At 38.4% G+C, this 16,148-nt stretch overlaps 1 protein-coding gene across 4 annotated transcripts in view; it reads left to right on the top strand.

Annotated features, from left to right (window-relative positions):
* Nucleotides 1–1,887: 1,887 nt before the first annotated feature.
* kn (EBF transcription factor knot) overlaps nucleotides 1,888–16,148 on the top strand; it is a 166,376-nt gene continuing 152,115 nt past the window's right edge. For all 4 annotated transcript variants that reach the window (XM_033467136.2, XM_033467137.2, XM_033467138.2 and 1 more), the window contains exon 1: nucleotides 1,888–2,983. In XM_033467136.2, coding sequence (XP_033323027.1) covers nucleotides 2,913–2,983 — 71 coding nt within the window. In that variant the 5' untranslated portion in view covers nucleotides 1,888–2,912. The remainder of the gene's footprint in view (nucleotides 2,984–16,148) is intronic.

The following is a 16,148-nucleotide window of genomic DNA, read 5'->3' as shown; positions in this document are numbered from 1 at the left end:
TCTAAGATCTGCGGACGGCATAGTGTTAACAAGTGTCAAATGAATAAGTCGTGAACGTCTCTTTACAATCCAAATGATCGTGAATTGAAAAATTGGTAACCGATCATTTCGGCGGGTTTTGAAAACCCAACGTTAACGAAGACAATTTCTATTTTACACGAAGACTCGCGGTCCAGTTATTATACTGTATTCGTAACAGGACTGCGGATTTCATGCTCTTATTAAAAAGAAACAATTGAATTATACAACAAAGTATTTATGAACATCTATAGATCGTTCGCAGTTCACTGAAATTATTAAAGAGAGGAATTTTTAATTAACTCACGTTCGTTGCAATTTACGAAGATGCGTATTCATTTTGCACGAAGATCCACGGTCTGTTCGCAACGAACGATATGTTTATTTATCGGAAAAATAATGATTCAAACGTCGAAGAGAACGTTCCTGAACGATCGAGTGGGATTGCCGGTGTCGTATAATAATTCTACAAGAATTTCGAGAGAATTCGAACGATTTCATAAGCAAAGCTATCACAGTTGCCATCTGGATTCCGTGGAAGGCACTCGAGCTGGTCGGCGCTGTACGTAGCGCTATTGTTACGGAAAAATCGATGATTTCGAGGAACAATTACTGAAAGCAATGCATTGCGTTCTAATACGACCGAAGATTTCGTAAACGATATCGGAAAAATGATTTGTCGAAAACGAAGCGATTACTATAGAAAAATCGAGTTACTATAAGAAACAGTTAGAATTTAAAGTCGCGTCAACGTGATCTAGATCGATTCAAATGTTTATGTATATATAAATATTATTAGAAAAATATCTGCGACGAAGAAATCTCAATTTAGGATTCGATCGAATGACGCGCACTTTATTAATACTGTTTCTGGTGCAATCGATGTATCGACAATTTCGAGCAATTTCAAAGAGAGAGAAACGGTTAATGAGCGATGTTTCGAATGATAACGATTTAAAGCAGTCGACGCATCGATGGGTAAATGTGGTGCCATTTTAAATGTAAAAAACATTGCGCAACGACGTTAGGTCGGTACCATAATTTTTGCAAGAACTTGATCAGAACTCGAACGATTTCGCGAACTACGTTATCACAGCGTTATCATCTTAATCTTCGAGCTTCGTTCGCACCTTTCGACACGAAACGCCGCGCGTTTATTAGATATAATACAACAAAATTGATAATTCCATGAAACAATTTGTCGAAGCAAACGAATGCAACGCACCCCTTGAAAAATGTTATTAACAGCTACGGAAGAGATAATTTCTCGCAGACGATTTCATTATTATTATTAAAACTGCCTATACCGCGAAGCGACGAATCCCCGAAACAATCTAAATCGACCGAATCGAATGAAAATTTCAAGCAACGTTCGGAAAACGTTCGCGCGCAAGACGTCGTCATCGCCCAATTTTCTCGATTATCTCCATCGGGCCGCAAATTTCGCGAGCGTTTTTCGCAGCTCGACAAGATTCGCTGAAAATCCGAGGAATTTTGCGTGAAAAATACCGAGTTCGCGAAAGCGATTCGTCGAAGCGACGTCGTCTCGAAGTCGGCCGGCTCGGAGAGGCGTCGCGACGTCACCCTGGAACGTCCGCGGCTCGAGCCGGAATGACAGCCTCGTCGCGTTACCGTCACGGCGCCACTGTCTTTCGGCCGGTCGGTGGGCGTGAGGGTCGCCCGGTCTGGCCGTCCGGGATTGGCCGGCGTAGCCGGCGCGGATTGGCGGAGAATCGGGGATGGGCAAGGCGTCCTCGGAGGGCTGTCCCTCGCGGGTTGTCCGGCGTGGCCACGCCCCCGGCGATCCTCGAGACCCGTCCCCGTTGGGACTGGCTGGCACGCCACTCGTGCCGGCCCTGACACATTCGACAAGCGGCGCCGTAACGGGAAGCAACGCGCGGCTGGGGACCTTGAAGGACCTCTCTTCTGGTCACGAGACACCCTACCGACACTTTCGTGCCGACGATATACGCACCGCACGCCACACCGTCGCCCGCTGCTCAGATTACCGTTGCGCTCTCTGTACGCGTATCCACCTCGATTACTCCATCCCAGATGGATCGTTCGAGAATCTCCGAGGACTGGCCGCGTGGACACGCTCCGGGAACTCGGTCGAGGAGCTAGCCGAAGAGAAGACTGCCCGAGGAAAGGACTCTGGAACACTTGAGCCGCGGCCTCCGAATTTCCGGCGGCGGTTAGCGGTCGCTGACGCCTTCGCCCAGACACCGTGTGACAACCGTGTGAGACAGTTCAGTGAAGCGTTTGTTTTTATCGGGAAGACATTCCAAACGGCGGCGCGGCGCACCGCGGAGGTCACAGTGAAAACAACGAGAACCCACGGGAACCCACGCGGAACCTCCGGGGAACTGCGGGGAGTGGTGGTCAGTGGAGGAAACGGCGGTCGTGGTGCGTGTGGACAGGTGGCAAAACCGGGGTCGGCTGCGAGCAAGCGTGCCAGCGTTTGGAAGCGTGCGAGAGCGTGCGAGCGGGGTTGAATGTTGTGAGGGGGTAGCACCTGTTACGGACGTTGATGAGGTGAGAGGTGATCTCTCCCGGTCGGTCGCAACAGGCTCGCGGATCGAGCCGAACCGGATTCTCGCGGCGGGTGTTACCGAGAAGCAGGAAGCCTGTTGCCCCAGGAGAACCCGTACGGCCTTACGACGCGGTCCGACGAGTGGAGCGGTCTCCTGCCCAGCTCCACGATCGTGGGTGCTGGGGGGTCGCCATGGCTCGGACTCGGCGCTGGGGGTGGCACGGGGACCGCCACCGGCGGCGGAAGCCCCGTCGAACTCGAGGGCCACTGGGGACGAAAACTGTACGGGGCGAGCGTAGCTCCGCCACCGCCGCCGCCTCATCACCACCCGCGGGCGCCGCTCGTTTTCGCGCCTCAGGACATGAGGCAGATACTCAAGGAAGAGCCGGTGCCACGTGCTTGGCCGCAGCCTGCGCTCGCCAATAACGGAACGTGAGTACTCTAACCCTCTCTCTCTATATCTCTATATCTCTCTATCTCTCTATCTCTCTATCTCTCTAGCTCTCTAGCTCTCTAGCTCTCTATCTCTCTGTCTCTATCTCTCTTGATCGAGCGATCGATTTCTCTCTCACCCCCACCCCCTTTCAGGACCAAGTTGTATAGCCGATTCGTCGGCGCGGGCTAAGTCTGCGGTAGAAAATCGGTGACAATGACAAAATTACAAAGGCAATCAGTCCTGGTTCAATTTCTTTTTGCTCAATTCGCCGGATAGTTTCGGGGAAATGTGTCTGTCCCGCCTATTTAGGTATTCTGTTAAACAAGGTTGAAAGAGTAACGAGCAGAACGTGGCGAAAAAATGACAGTCTACAGGTGGCAAAGCTGCAAATCTGTCGCATATGTATAATCTCTATCAGTAAGATAGAACTTTCAATATCAATATTCTCTATAACAGCGTTGTAAATACTTTTCACGTTTTACTTTTTACGTTTAGTTCTCGTACAAAACGATTTTCTAGTATGAATCGATTAAGATGGAACTGTGGCAGTATTAACGTAAGTTTCTTGTTACCAAGAAATCGTTCCGTTATTCGGACGTTCGCGTTGCTCTGCTTAGCACGGATAATGGAGGTTCGACTGTAGCCAGTTACCTTTAAACGGTTCGGTTGCAACAAGAATTGAATTCGACTGTGAACTGAAATCTGTGTGTTGTAAAAATTAGCCACGGTTATTGGGGAGATCATAGTGTAACGCCATGTTTTAGGAGACGAAAGCGTCGTGTATTATGTTATTGCAGCCAGAGACGGGCAAAAAGCAGTTCAAAAAGTATTCAAATAACGAATACATCGTCAAGTAGTAATTAAAGTAGCCCTTGAATGTATTCGATGGTTGTGCAAATGCAAAATACTTGTACTCTGTTGCTTCGTAGAACGTTGAATATGCCGGTATTTCGTATTCCGTTCACCAATAGATATAGATTATGCTCGTATTTTGTACTCCGTGTACCCAAGTATACTAAGAATACTCATATTCGCTTATATTTTCGACTGAATATAGTTTATCGATAATATTATGAATATAAATTATCGAATATATAATATCGACTGGTATCGGTTGTAAACATATTATAGATACGTAACACGCATTTCTACAAATTGCGTAAAGTAAAGTTGAAAGTAGAAAGCAGAGTTATTGCGTTTGTTTACGACAATGTACCGACGAACGTGGCTCCGTAATTTGCTCGTTGCCGTGCTAATTCATTATCGCATTAATCGTGAGATATCACAGTATAAAAATTCTATTTCTATACGTGTGTGTACATTTATCGACCTATAAAATGCGAATATTTCTTAACCGAATATTTCTTACCCGAATACAAGCCGAATTTCAGAAAGTAATTAATATTGTATTCGGGTACATTACTGCAAATACAAGTATCTCCATTCTTATCGGTCGAAGAATATGTAATATTACTATAATCGGCACTCGACTAATCCTAGAATACAAATTACAAGGGTATTTAACATTCCGTAGCACGATCAAATACAAATTGTGTAAAAATATTCGCCAATTAATTCGTGCACTCGACAGAAGTATCCAGCACTTTACACGTATTTTAATGACAGAATTATTCAATGTCGCCCGTCTCTGGTTGCAGCTCTTTTACGAGTTATCAAGCGTTCATTATGCACGTAGGAATGTGTACACGGGTACAGAGCGCATTCTGTTTCAATCTCGAAGAGATAAAAATGCGTCGCTACTAACCTTTTCTAGGTGAATAATAAAAATTATGATATTAAGAGGAAAACGTCGGCGGAATAATCTCGCTATTAGTTGTGCGACCATTAAACGTCAAAATTAAGCAAAGAGAAAGGTATAGTTCCACACGACGTTGATATTTCAATTATAACGGTTATGAAATTAAAGATTATTGTCAATAACGCTTTAGCAAAGAGAATTAAGCAAAGAGAAAAGTATAGTTCCACATGACGTTGATATTTCAATAATAACGGTTATGAAATGAAAAATTATTGTCAATAACGCTTTATGGGGTATAAAATCGAAGTTTTAAGTTTCTCAATTATCTCTTGAATGGTCCAGAATTTTTTTTATAGATATTTTATAGATAACGATGTTATCTATGGTATTCGCAATACAATTAAAAAACAAAGTATTATGAGAAATATACAAGCAAAAGATAGTAAAATAAATGATGGTATGGAATACCATGAAACTTCGCAAGAATGAGTTTGATACGTACTTTCCATATGCCCTCGGCAAATATGCAGCGAATGCGTTGCACAGCATAGCCGTTGAATGCGTAGTCTGACTATGGTTTGCTGTATCTACTTAGCCAACGTTTGACGAATTTTTGAGATCGTCTTCCCCGAGGACGCAGCTCTTAATGAGCATTTATCCCATTTGTCGATTCAAGCCAATCAGAAATTTCGAATCATCTGTAACCGATCAAACTTTCGATAAATTGGGTCGGAATTGATCAGAGCTCCAAACATTAGCTCTTGGATTTCCAAAGTGGGCACGAGAACGATCTAAGAACACGATACTTTCAGTTTCGAATGACTTTAATCCTGCATTGTTTTCCATCTAATTTTGTAAGTTTCAAAAATTAAATGCACGATAATAAATAAACGGCTCGAAAAGTGAGAGTTTTTTGAGAACAGGACTGCGAGCCGAAAACGGTTCCAAAATTAGGGAGGCTTTCATAGGTTAACCCTTTGCACTCGAGAGACGACTCCAAGGCGCCAAATCACGTTGAAAAATAATTTAATTAATCGAATTTATTTATATCCTGAAGGGCTGTTAAAAGCGTGAACTGTGTTGCACGAGTCGCAAAATTCAATTTCACGTGTATAAAATGCGCCGTGAAATGCGTGTTATGCGAAATAGAAATGTACCGTGGGTCAGCAAAATTATTTAAAATTTTACGTTAATTTGACTTCGAGTGCACAACGGGTTAAATCTTTATCAAAATTGCGACGAGTACAATTGGAAAAGTCGATTCTGAAATGCTGATGCGGTCTCTGCAACTCGTTTGGGAATTTCCTTCGGAACAGTGGAAAGTAAACAATAACGTTTCTTCTTCCCGGAAGGCAATAAAAGAATCGCGTTTAATGGGAATAGTTCGAGAGAAGTTTCGCGGGAATTTGGAGGGATAGCGGAAGGCGTACTTTTGTGTATACAAATTGAAATCTAGCGTTCGTGCAAACCCTAATATCTTTTAGCCCCCCTCGCAAATATTTTTTTACGTTTTAGCAGACACGTTTCGTCTCTCTATTTTTAAAGCAGCGAAAAGATCGTCGTCGTTTCGTCGCAACGATACGTTGTTCGGTATCGCACATTGTCATATATTCAATTTTATAAAATGAATCCTTTATCCGAGAATTTTCTCATGGTTTCTAAATTCTGAATCTTTCGCATTCGGAAACGTTAATTGCTTAAATATCACGTTTAAGATATCATGTTCCCGGCGTCGTGAAACCGCAACAGCGACACGCTCCCGAGAGCGACGGCAAAACTGTAAAACCTCGACGAAGAAATTCTGTTCGAGAAATACTGTCACAAATAAATCCCGCGCAGAAATACTTCCCAAGGATACCGCCTCTGGTTCGCAATTTATTATACATCAAGTAATTACCGCGGTCGCATAATGCAGGCTTAAGGACAGCATTATTAATCTCTCGGTCGCAAGCCGACGGCCAACCGGAGAGCCGCGACATTGCCTGCTTTTAAAATCGGCGAATAAAAATTCGAACGAAACACCGACAGCGTTTGCGATCGTTCCGTTTGCTCTTCGTGATTTCGACGATCGCGTCTCGCCGCGATTTTCGATCATTTCTCAGCGAAAATGGTTTCGTTTCGTTAACCAGTTAGCCGTGGCGCCTCCTTTTCAGAGCGCGCACTTACGCGTGCCGCGAGAATCAAGCGACGACGAGTATACTCGTCGAACGCAGAGCGAGCGTTGCTGTTGAAATATTGAATCGGAGAGGGTTTTATTTTATAAATTTAAGAATTTTATTAGCGTATACTATGTATATAATAAACGAAAGATGCAGGAGAGATCAAATAAATTCAAAAAAATTCAGCAAAGCAAGGAACGATACATAATAAATATAATAATAACTACATACATAATAAACGAAAGATGCAGAAAAAATCAAATAAATTGAAAAAAATTCAGCAAAGCTAGGAACGATACATAATAAATATAATAATAATTACACACATAATAAACGAAAGATGCAGGAAAAATCAAATAAATTGAAAAAAATTCAGCAAAGCTAGGAACGATACATAATAAATATAATAATAACTACACACATAATAAACGAAAGATGCAGGAAAAATCAAATAAATTGAAAAAAATTCAGCAAAGCTAGGAACGATACATAATAAATATAATAATAATTACACACATAATAAACGAAAGATGCAGGAAAAATCAAATAAATTGAAAAAAATTCAGCAAAGCTAGGAACGATACATAATAAATATAATAATAATTACACACATAATAAACGAAAGATGCAGGAAAAATCAAATAAATTGAAAAAAATTCAGCAAAGCCAGGAACGATACATAATGGCAATTTGCACGTCGAACACCAATATCGCGATCCCTTTCTAATCTTATTTGAATAACAATGTAAACACCTATTGAGAATTACAATTTAAATGACAATTTAAACAGCCAACGGTCACTATATTTTTACGTACGACGAGTATACTTGTCGTGACGCAAAATACCGCCGCTTCTCCGTGACGAGTATACTCGCCGAGCACGGCTAAACTGGTCGAAAGACTTTCGAGGAAAAGGCGCTCGTCGATTCGTGCGCGTGGACGGATACGGTGTGTTCGATGTCGGAAATTTTGAAAATCGATATTTTCTCGACGGTTGCCGCGCGAACAGGTCGAATTATGCCGCATTATCGGGTGAAGAGCGACGATAACCCGGAGCGGCCCGAGAACAAGCAGCTAGTTTATCTTTCGGGAAGCGACCGTTTCAAAATGATTCACACGTAGATGCATTTGGCGAACGATAAACCGTGTTTTATTGCAGCCTCGCTTAAGGGATTTGTACGACGTGCAAACGACGAAGGTACAGATACGCGGACTCGAGGAGGTAAACCGACCGGGTTGGGGATGCGCTAATCCAATACCAGTTCTCTTAACTAACCCCTTCCAAGTGGCGTGACACGGGAACCGGCAACCAGAATCGAGTTAATGTAATTGAGAATTTTAGCGCCTTTTGCTCCCTCTCTCTCTCTCTCTCTCTCTCTCTCTCTCTCTCCTATTTTCCTCTCGGGCCCTCTTTTTCGTGATTGTTTTCTCTTCGGGCTATTACGGTCGTTCGGTGTTTCAAAGGAAAACTGAAAAAACTGCTGCCCGGCCGAATCGATCGCCCGTAACCAGCGATACCGATCGACGACGATGCATTCCCCAAGATTCCTGGTAATCGTGACACAATTAATCCTTCGCACTCGAAGCCAAATTAACGTAAAATTTAAGATAGTTTTTCTGAACCGCGGTATCTCCATTTTGTATAACCTAGTGCATTTTGAGCATACGAAATTGAATGTTGCGACTCGTGCAACAGTAATGCTTTCAACCGTTCCTTGAATATAAATAAATTCGATTAATCAAATTATTTTGAAACGTGACCTAACATTTTTGCAACAGTTATGCTTTCAACCGTTCTTGGAATATAAACAAATTCGATTAATCAAATTATTTTGAAACGTGACCTAACATTTTTGCAACGGTTATGCTTTCAACCGTTCGATTATTTTGAACTATTCGTTATTTATATATATTTGTTATTTTGAAACGTGACCTAACAGCTTTCAATGGCGCCTCGGAGTCGCCGCTCGAGTGCAAAGGGTTAAAATGAAACATTCTCGTTGCACGCTGCCGATACTGTGCCGTAATTTATTTAACGCTAAACGGTACCGAACGATAGAATCGACGGTGTAGAATCGACAATAGAATCGTGCGATGCCTCGTAAAAGTGAGAAAATCTAATTTATTTAGACTTTGTACAGCTTTAGCAATTGCTGCAATAACGTAGTTTATTCAATCGCAGCTTCTATAATGTTAAATTAGGAACCGGTAATTCGACCGTGCTAGGTTCAGCGTTAATCGCAGGCGGTGCGATTTCTTTTACAGCTACGTTGTAACAATTTTCTTAATAGAACGAGGACGTTTTTGTTTCGATTTTTCTTGTAGCTCTTCGTTTACTTTCGTTCCGAAAGCTAGTCCGCGGATTTTGTACATTTGCGAGGAAAATGCATAGCTGCGATTTAAAACAGTCTTATATAGGTTGCCTTTTATAAATAATTGACGAATGTCGCTTTTCGTCGAATACCTCCTGAAAGTGTTACAAATAAGACAGAATTTCTGATGTGACTCCTTTTTTCTAACGACAGATGCAAATATGTTTTATTTTACGTAAATATCAGCGGTCCGGTGACAACTGGAAAATTAGATTGCGTTTCGATTTGGAAGATTTAGAATTCGTATCTATATAGGTAGTATACTACCTATAGTATACCTATATATACTATACTATCTATATTATATTCTACATATACTACTACCTATATACTACCTATACTAATCCTATACTACCATAGGTAGTATATAGGTAGTATATAGTGTCTATATTTTTCTCCCTAATTATATACGGTAATTTAGTATACGCTATTATTGTTAATAATAATTTTAATAATAATCATTTTAATTAATTAATTAATAATAATAATTTTCCTTCAGTTTATAAACAAAAGTGGACAATTTGGGAAGAGGAGATACGATTATTCGAGCCTCGCGCCTTGTTTTTATAATCGTTGACAATCGGCAACTATAAAAACGATCCGCGAGACTAGAATAATCGTATCTTCTCTTCCCAAATCGTCAATTTTTGTTTAGAAGCTAATGGAAAATTGAGGAGAATTTGACATAGTAACTTGCGTATGAAATCTCCGTCTCGAATTTGGCGCTTTGTTACAGCGGAAAGAATTGAAGACAGTAATTATATTCGAGCGTTGCGCAATTATATATTTTATTTGAAGCGTTACATACTAATTCCCGCGAAGAAATACGTTCCAGATTCTAGTAAGCGATTCGAGAAAATTCACCGAGCGCGGAAGGTTGATATCTTTTCGATCGGAGATCGTTGGAATTTGGAGAAGTTTCGTGCTCCATCGTGGAACGGAAGCTACACGTTCATTTCGAATGGCATATTTTATTCTCCATTTACAGAAAGCACTTTCCTTTCGACTCCGATAAACGGTCTAATAACTATAACGTTATCTTGAAATCATATTTATCATCGATAAGACGGTGAACATTTCTTCGCGATAATCGAATCATTCTTTTATTCATGGCATTCCTCTTGGATTCTTACACGTATTTGACGTCTTCCCGTAATTTTGAACTACCTATTGTTTAGAACCGATATTTCCTCGCTATTCGAGTTACTTGATTTATGGACTGGTATAGTTTTTAACGAGGATACATGGACCGTGAGAAAGTTTATTTCCTCTTCGCGGGACGCTCGTTCCTTACATTACTTTATCGATTGAAATCGTACAATTTTGAATTCAATAAACAGGCAACTGGAATAAATAATATAATAATAAATATAAACATAATATATAAATATAAATATAATAAATGTAAATATAATATAATAATAAATATAAACATAATATAAACATAATATATAAATGTAAATATAATATAATAATAAATATAATAATAAATAATATAATAATTTATCTGAGACGCGACGATGTCGATAAGGTCTTGTAGAGGTCAACTCACTCTTTTCTGATCATAGTAATTTTATCCCTGGTACGTTCTACAATAATTTTAAACCGTATCGTCATTTTATCTATATCATTACGTTACTTGATTTATCGCATTTTATCTATTCGCGCGTTTCCGGATCTGCTGTTTCCTTCTGCGATTTGTTATAATAGCTTCATAATTCGTATCTATTTGTTATTTATTGGAAGCGTCGTAGCTCTCGACTGATCGAATAATATCTATTAATTAAATTGGTAGAACATGTTCAGTGATTCGCGAGACAAATAACTGTGGCTTCGTTCAAATTATCGAATCTTGCCAAGACATTCAAGAAACGCACCACAGTCAAATATTTCCTGTCATCCAGTCAAATATTTCAGTCGATCGTTTCTCCGGATCGACGCTCGATAGGACGGAACGCTATTTGAGCCGTTTATTTTGAAAGTGGCATAAGTGACTTTTTCAAAAAAATCGAGTTAATGGTAACACTAATTACAATTAAACGGTATCTTTTCATAAAAAAAAAAAGTGACTTATGCCACTTTCAAAATAAACGGCTCATTTATTAATCGACTCGACAGAAAAGATAGACCGATCTGCGAGAGCAACGTGCGCCGAAGAATCGCCGCTGCGCGCTCCTTTTACTTTCATCCCCGCAGTTACAGCGAAAGTCATTGTTTTTCCACGGGCGACACATCTCGCCCTTTCGTCGGGCACGACGACGCGCGACGGTGTTCGCTGCTTCATTAGGTGGGCAACTTCTTTTTTTTTTAGGAGTTTTTAAAAAGCGCGAGAGTTTATGTCTGTTTGCCGGGAGTTTTAAAACAGTTTCGCCGAGCCCTCTCGCACCCCCTTTTCAAGTCGCGGGTTCGGCACGTCATCTCTGTGTGTGTGTGCGCGCCGGAAACGCTTCTCGCGCGGAGGGAAACGAAACTTTCCGCCGTAAATTTGAATAGACGCGACATCGTCCCGGTTATAGTTTTGTCTAAGCGACTCGTTTAAACGGATTTACAACGCCTTTTCCGATTAAACGTCGTCCAAAGATTCCACGGATATTGCCGAACATTGTTTCATATCGCCTGCATTGTTTTTTTTATTTGACACTTTCGAGGCGTCGTCGATTTGATAAAGGGATCTTCCTCGATTAACGTTCTAATTGTCGAACAATTTTTACGATCGTTTTTCTTTTGACGAATATACGCGTCGTGCAGATTTTTATGTCAAAAACTCAACGTTTGAAAAACGTAGCGTTTGTTTCTTTGCGAATGAAAATTTATCAAGGAAAGCGATTGCGATAAAAATGTATGAGACATTTCGTAGTCTGTGCGAACGATGCGTGAAAATACAGTAAATTCTTCCCAATTTTCCTTCAACTTGTAAACAAAAATGGACAATTTGGGAAGAGGAGACGCGATTATTCGAGTCTCGCGGCTTATTTTTATAGTTGCCGATTGTGGACGATTATAAAAACGAGGTGCAAGGCTCGTCTTCTTAAATTGTCCATTTTTTGTTTACAAGCTGAAGGAAAATTGGGGAGAATTTATTGTACTTCACGAACCAGAACGAATTAAAAATATTGAGTAACAAAAGCTTGGGGTCATCTTGAAAAAAAGTTTCAATTTTTGGTGAACGAAATGCAAATTCTAAAAAGTATTGCATAATTTTACTCGATTTCGTTTGCTCGATTTCACACGATGATGGAACACACGCTTGAATCAATCTAGAGCAAAGAGCATATTATATATAATATTTTTAATATCCACCTAATATATTTATTAGGTTTAGAATATTATTATAGAATATTATATTTTTATGGAATATTAGATTTTATATTATAGGATATTATATATAATATTATAAAGTAATATTTTATTAATATTCTATAATATCCACCTAATATATTTATTAGGTGGATATTACAGAATATTAGATTTTATATTATAGGATATTATATATAATATTATAAAATAATATTCTATTAATATTCTATAATATATATATCCTATAATATAAAATCTAATATTCTATAATATGCTTTTGCTCTAGATTGATTCAAGCGTGTGTATATAAAATCTAATATTCTATAATATCCACCTAATATATTTATTAGGATATTATAAAATATTAATAGAATATTATTTTATATAATATTCTTAATATCCTCCTAACATATAACATATAATATTAATATTACCATTAAACTGCAAACAATATTAAATTCCAGGTTGTGCTAATGCTCCTGCGTCGAATAAATGCATAAAAATCTGCAATCTCCTTCTCACCCTTAAACATTTACAGTGTGAGTTGCTAATCATAATTTTTCTTCCTTCCTAACAATGACTGAAAATTAAAAAAAATATTTCACCTCAAAGCCCTTCGTCAGCGTCAGAAAAATAGATTGCATTTTGAAGTGCGAAACTTTTCGTTTGCAAAATCTCTGCTCGAAAAGAGCTCGCGAGAGTTTTTATAAATTCAGCGCGGGAGGGCGGGGACCGGAATTGATAATCTTAAACGAATTAATAAGTTTTTTGTCGCGTACACCCCAGCGCGAAACGCCGCCGCGTTAAATTGAACAGCGTCCGTGGCAATGCGGCTTGGTCGCGAATTACATTCAGATATATTACAAATTGCTCATTATCTCCTGGCGCATTATGAATCACGCTGGAAGCAAGCGTAAATAGACTGCGCTTCGGCCAACTCGTAATAACTAACGCCCGGTGGTATACATTAACTGCGGATTTATTGTAATTCTCCGCGATTGCTTTATCCACGAATTCGTAACCGTGTATCCGTAGGTTTGTGTTATCCGCATATTTCGCTCGTAATGCATTGTGCGCAAATAGCATAGGTTGCGGCTCCGGCGTAAAGTATAGACTAGTTTGTACAGTTATTCGACGATCTGTTCCCCGAAATTGCCAGCTAGTCAATATTTAAATCAGGGACCGGTAATGGCGCCCGTTCAGTCGACCGAGATCTCCGCTCTGTTAACAATAACGCTGTTGTTCGCGGACGCATTTTCGTCTCGCAATTTCTTAACACGTCGAATGCCACGCCGGCATTTTACAGAAATTGTCCATGGCGCCACGATGAATTTTCTTTCATGTGATATATATATATATAATGTTGAAATATTATCTGCAATAAATAAGTATTGTAATATAAGTAATATTGGTATAATATTACTTATTATTTATATATATATACTTATTATATATATATATATTATTACAATACTTATATTACAATAATAATAGTAATATAAGTAATATATAATTAATATAATATAATAATATAATATATATATATATATATATATATATATATATATACTTATATTACTTATTATTATATTATATTATTATTGTAATATAAGTATATAAGTAATATAACCATGTTTGACATATTAATTGCGAATTTCATTATAAATTACATATTTTTTATACAATTTCACGTAAATTCGTATCTAAATTTTATTATAAATTCATCCGTAATTTAAATTTTATTATAAATTCATTCGTAATGTTAAATTTCGTTACAAATTCATTTATAATTATAAGAATTGTTTAAATTTTCATATACATATAACCTTAAATTTTATTCTAAATTTATTTAATTTATCTATATGCACATGAATTTATGTTTTGTAACGTTTGCGTCGAGAAACTGTATTCATTGGAGGAAAGTGATCGGAAATGTCGATCTCGATTTCAAATTTGTGTAACGATCGACGAGTCGCGGATTTCATGCATTTCAGGAGGTGAAAATGAAAACGGTAAATTGGTTGCAAGAACTTAAGTATCTCGATATACATCGCGTTCAACTCATTACATTGATTAGCGGTGATCGATTGTACCGGTTTTTTCTCTGCAACCTTTTAATGTTACTTCCACTTTCCATTCATTTACCCTGCTTTCCAGGGCTCAAGCTTTATACGTATAGGCCATTAAACTTAACGTATAATGTTCTCGCTGAGAAACATTGTTTCGTCGCTTGTTTACAAATTGTTCATCGTCGCCATTTAGGAGTGATTCGCTGAAAATTGAGAATATCGACTTATTTCGTTTGAATTGGTAATTTTCGTCACTGGCTTCAGTGTGTCAAACGATATTGGTTAACTGCATACATGTTTTTGTAATTTAAGAAATTCAGAATGAGGGAAAAGTGTGTTATAATGATTAAATTTAGTTGTTAAAATATACCTTCCCCCCTTATTCTGAAAATTTAGTTATTATTACATATTTCTGCCTTTTTCTGAACTTCTCAAATTGCCCACGGAGATGTTTAAGGTTATGTCAAGGTAATATTATTTTGTTTTATAATAATTAAATTTAGTTGTTGAAATATACCTTCCCCTTATCCTGAAAATTTAATTATTATAACATACTTCTGCCTTTTTCTGAACTTCTTAAATTACCCGCGGAGATGTTTGAGGTTATGTCAAGGTTAAATTATTATTAGCGCAGCATGATTTTACTTCGACGACAGAATAGACGTATAGAAATGTCACTGCCAATATCATTTGATATATTGCAGCCAATGATGAAAATTACTGGTCGAAATAAAATAAGTAGACATTCTCGATTTAACTGTTTTTATTAACCACTGAACATAGTTATTAAAATTTAGTAACCGACCAGTAAATTTAGTTATTGGGATACAAATATGTTGTGAAAAATACAGGTAACGTCGAACCACGATGGCAAACGTGTGCAGTATCGTCGAACATAACTAACGTAACCTTGACATAACGAAAGCAGGAGGAGGACTAAATGTAAAGGATAGGAGGAAAAGGAATACTCTACATGCGAAGTATGGAAAGATGCAGTAAAAGCGGCGAAACAGGAGCATAGAGGGTCAAGGAAAGCGAGAAAAGAAGGAGAGATAGAGCGAGAGGTAGAGCAAATAGAAGAAGCGCAGCGTTAGTTCTGTCAGTTTTAAGTATTAATTGTAAGAAGCGGAAGCCACATGTAACCCTTAGGGGAACATTAACCGCTTTGGTACAGATTTATTTGAAAAAATCCTTGCGTTTGGCACGGATTTAATTAGCCGATGCGCGAAATAGTATAATTTATAAAGGCGGTAGATTTTGTGCGAGAATTCATTTGTTTGAGCGATATAATAATAGAAGTAATAGAAGTTTGGACGACTAGTTTTAATATTATTAAAATATATATATATATATATATATATATATATATATATATATATATATATATATATATATATATTATATCTACTATTATAATAGTAGTCATAATATATATAGTACTACTATAATACTACTATAATATTTTACTATAATATATATTTTATAGTATATATATAGTAGTAGTA

The sequence above is a fragment of the Megalopta genalis genome, chromosome 7 (assembly GCF_051020955.1).
Source record: "Megalopta genalis isolate 19385.01 chromosome 7, iyMegGena1_principal, whole genome shotgun sequence".
In the NCBI taxonomy this organism is placed as follows: Eukaryota; Metazoa; Arthropoda; class Insecta; order Hymenoptera; family Halictidae; genus Megalopta; species Megalopta genalis.
This window is presented reverse-complemented; position numbering and strand designations above follow the sequence as displayed.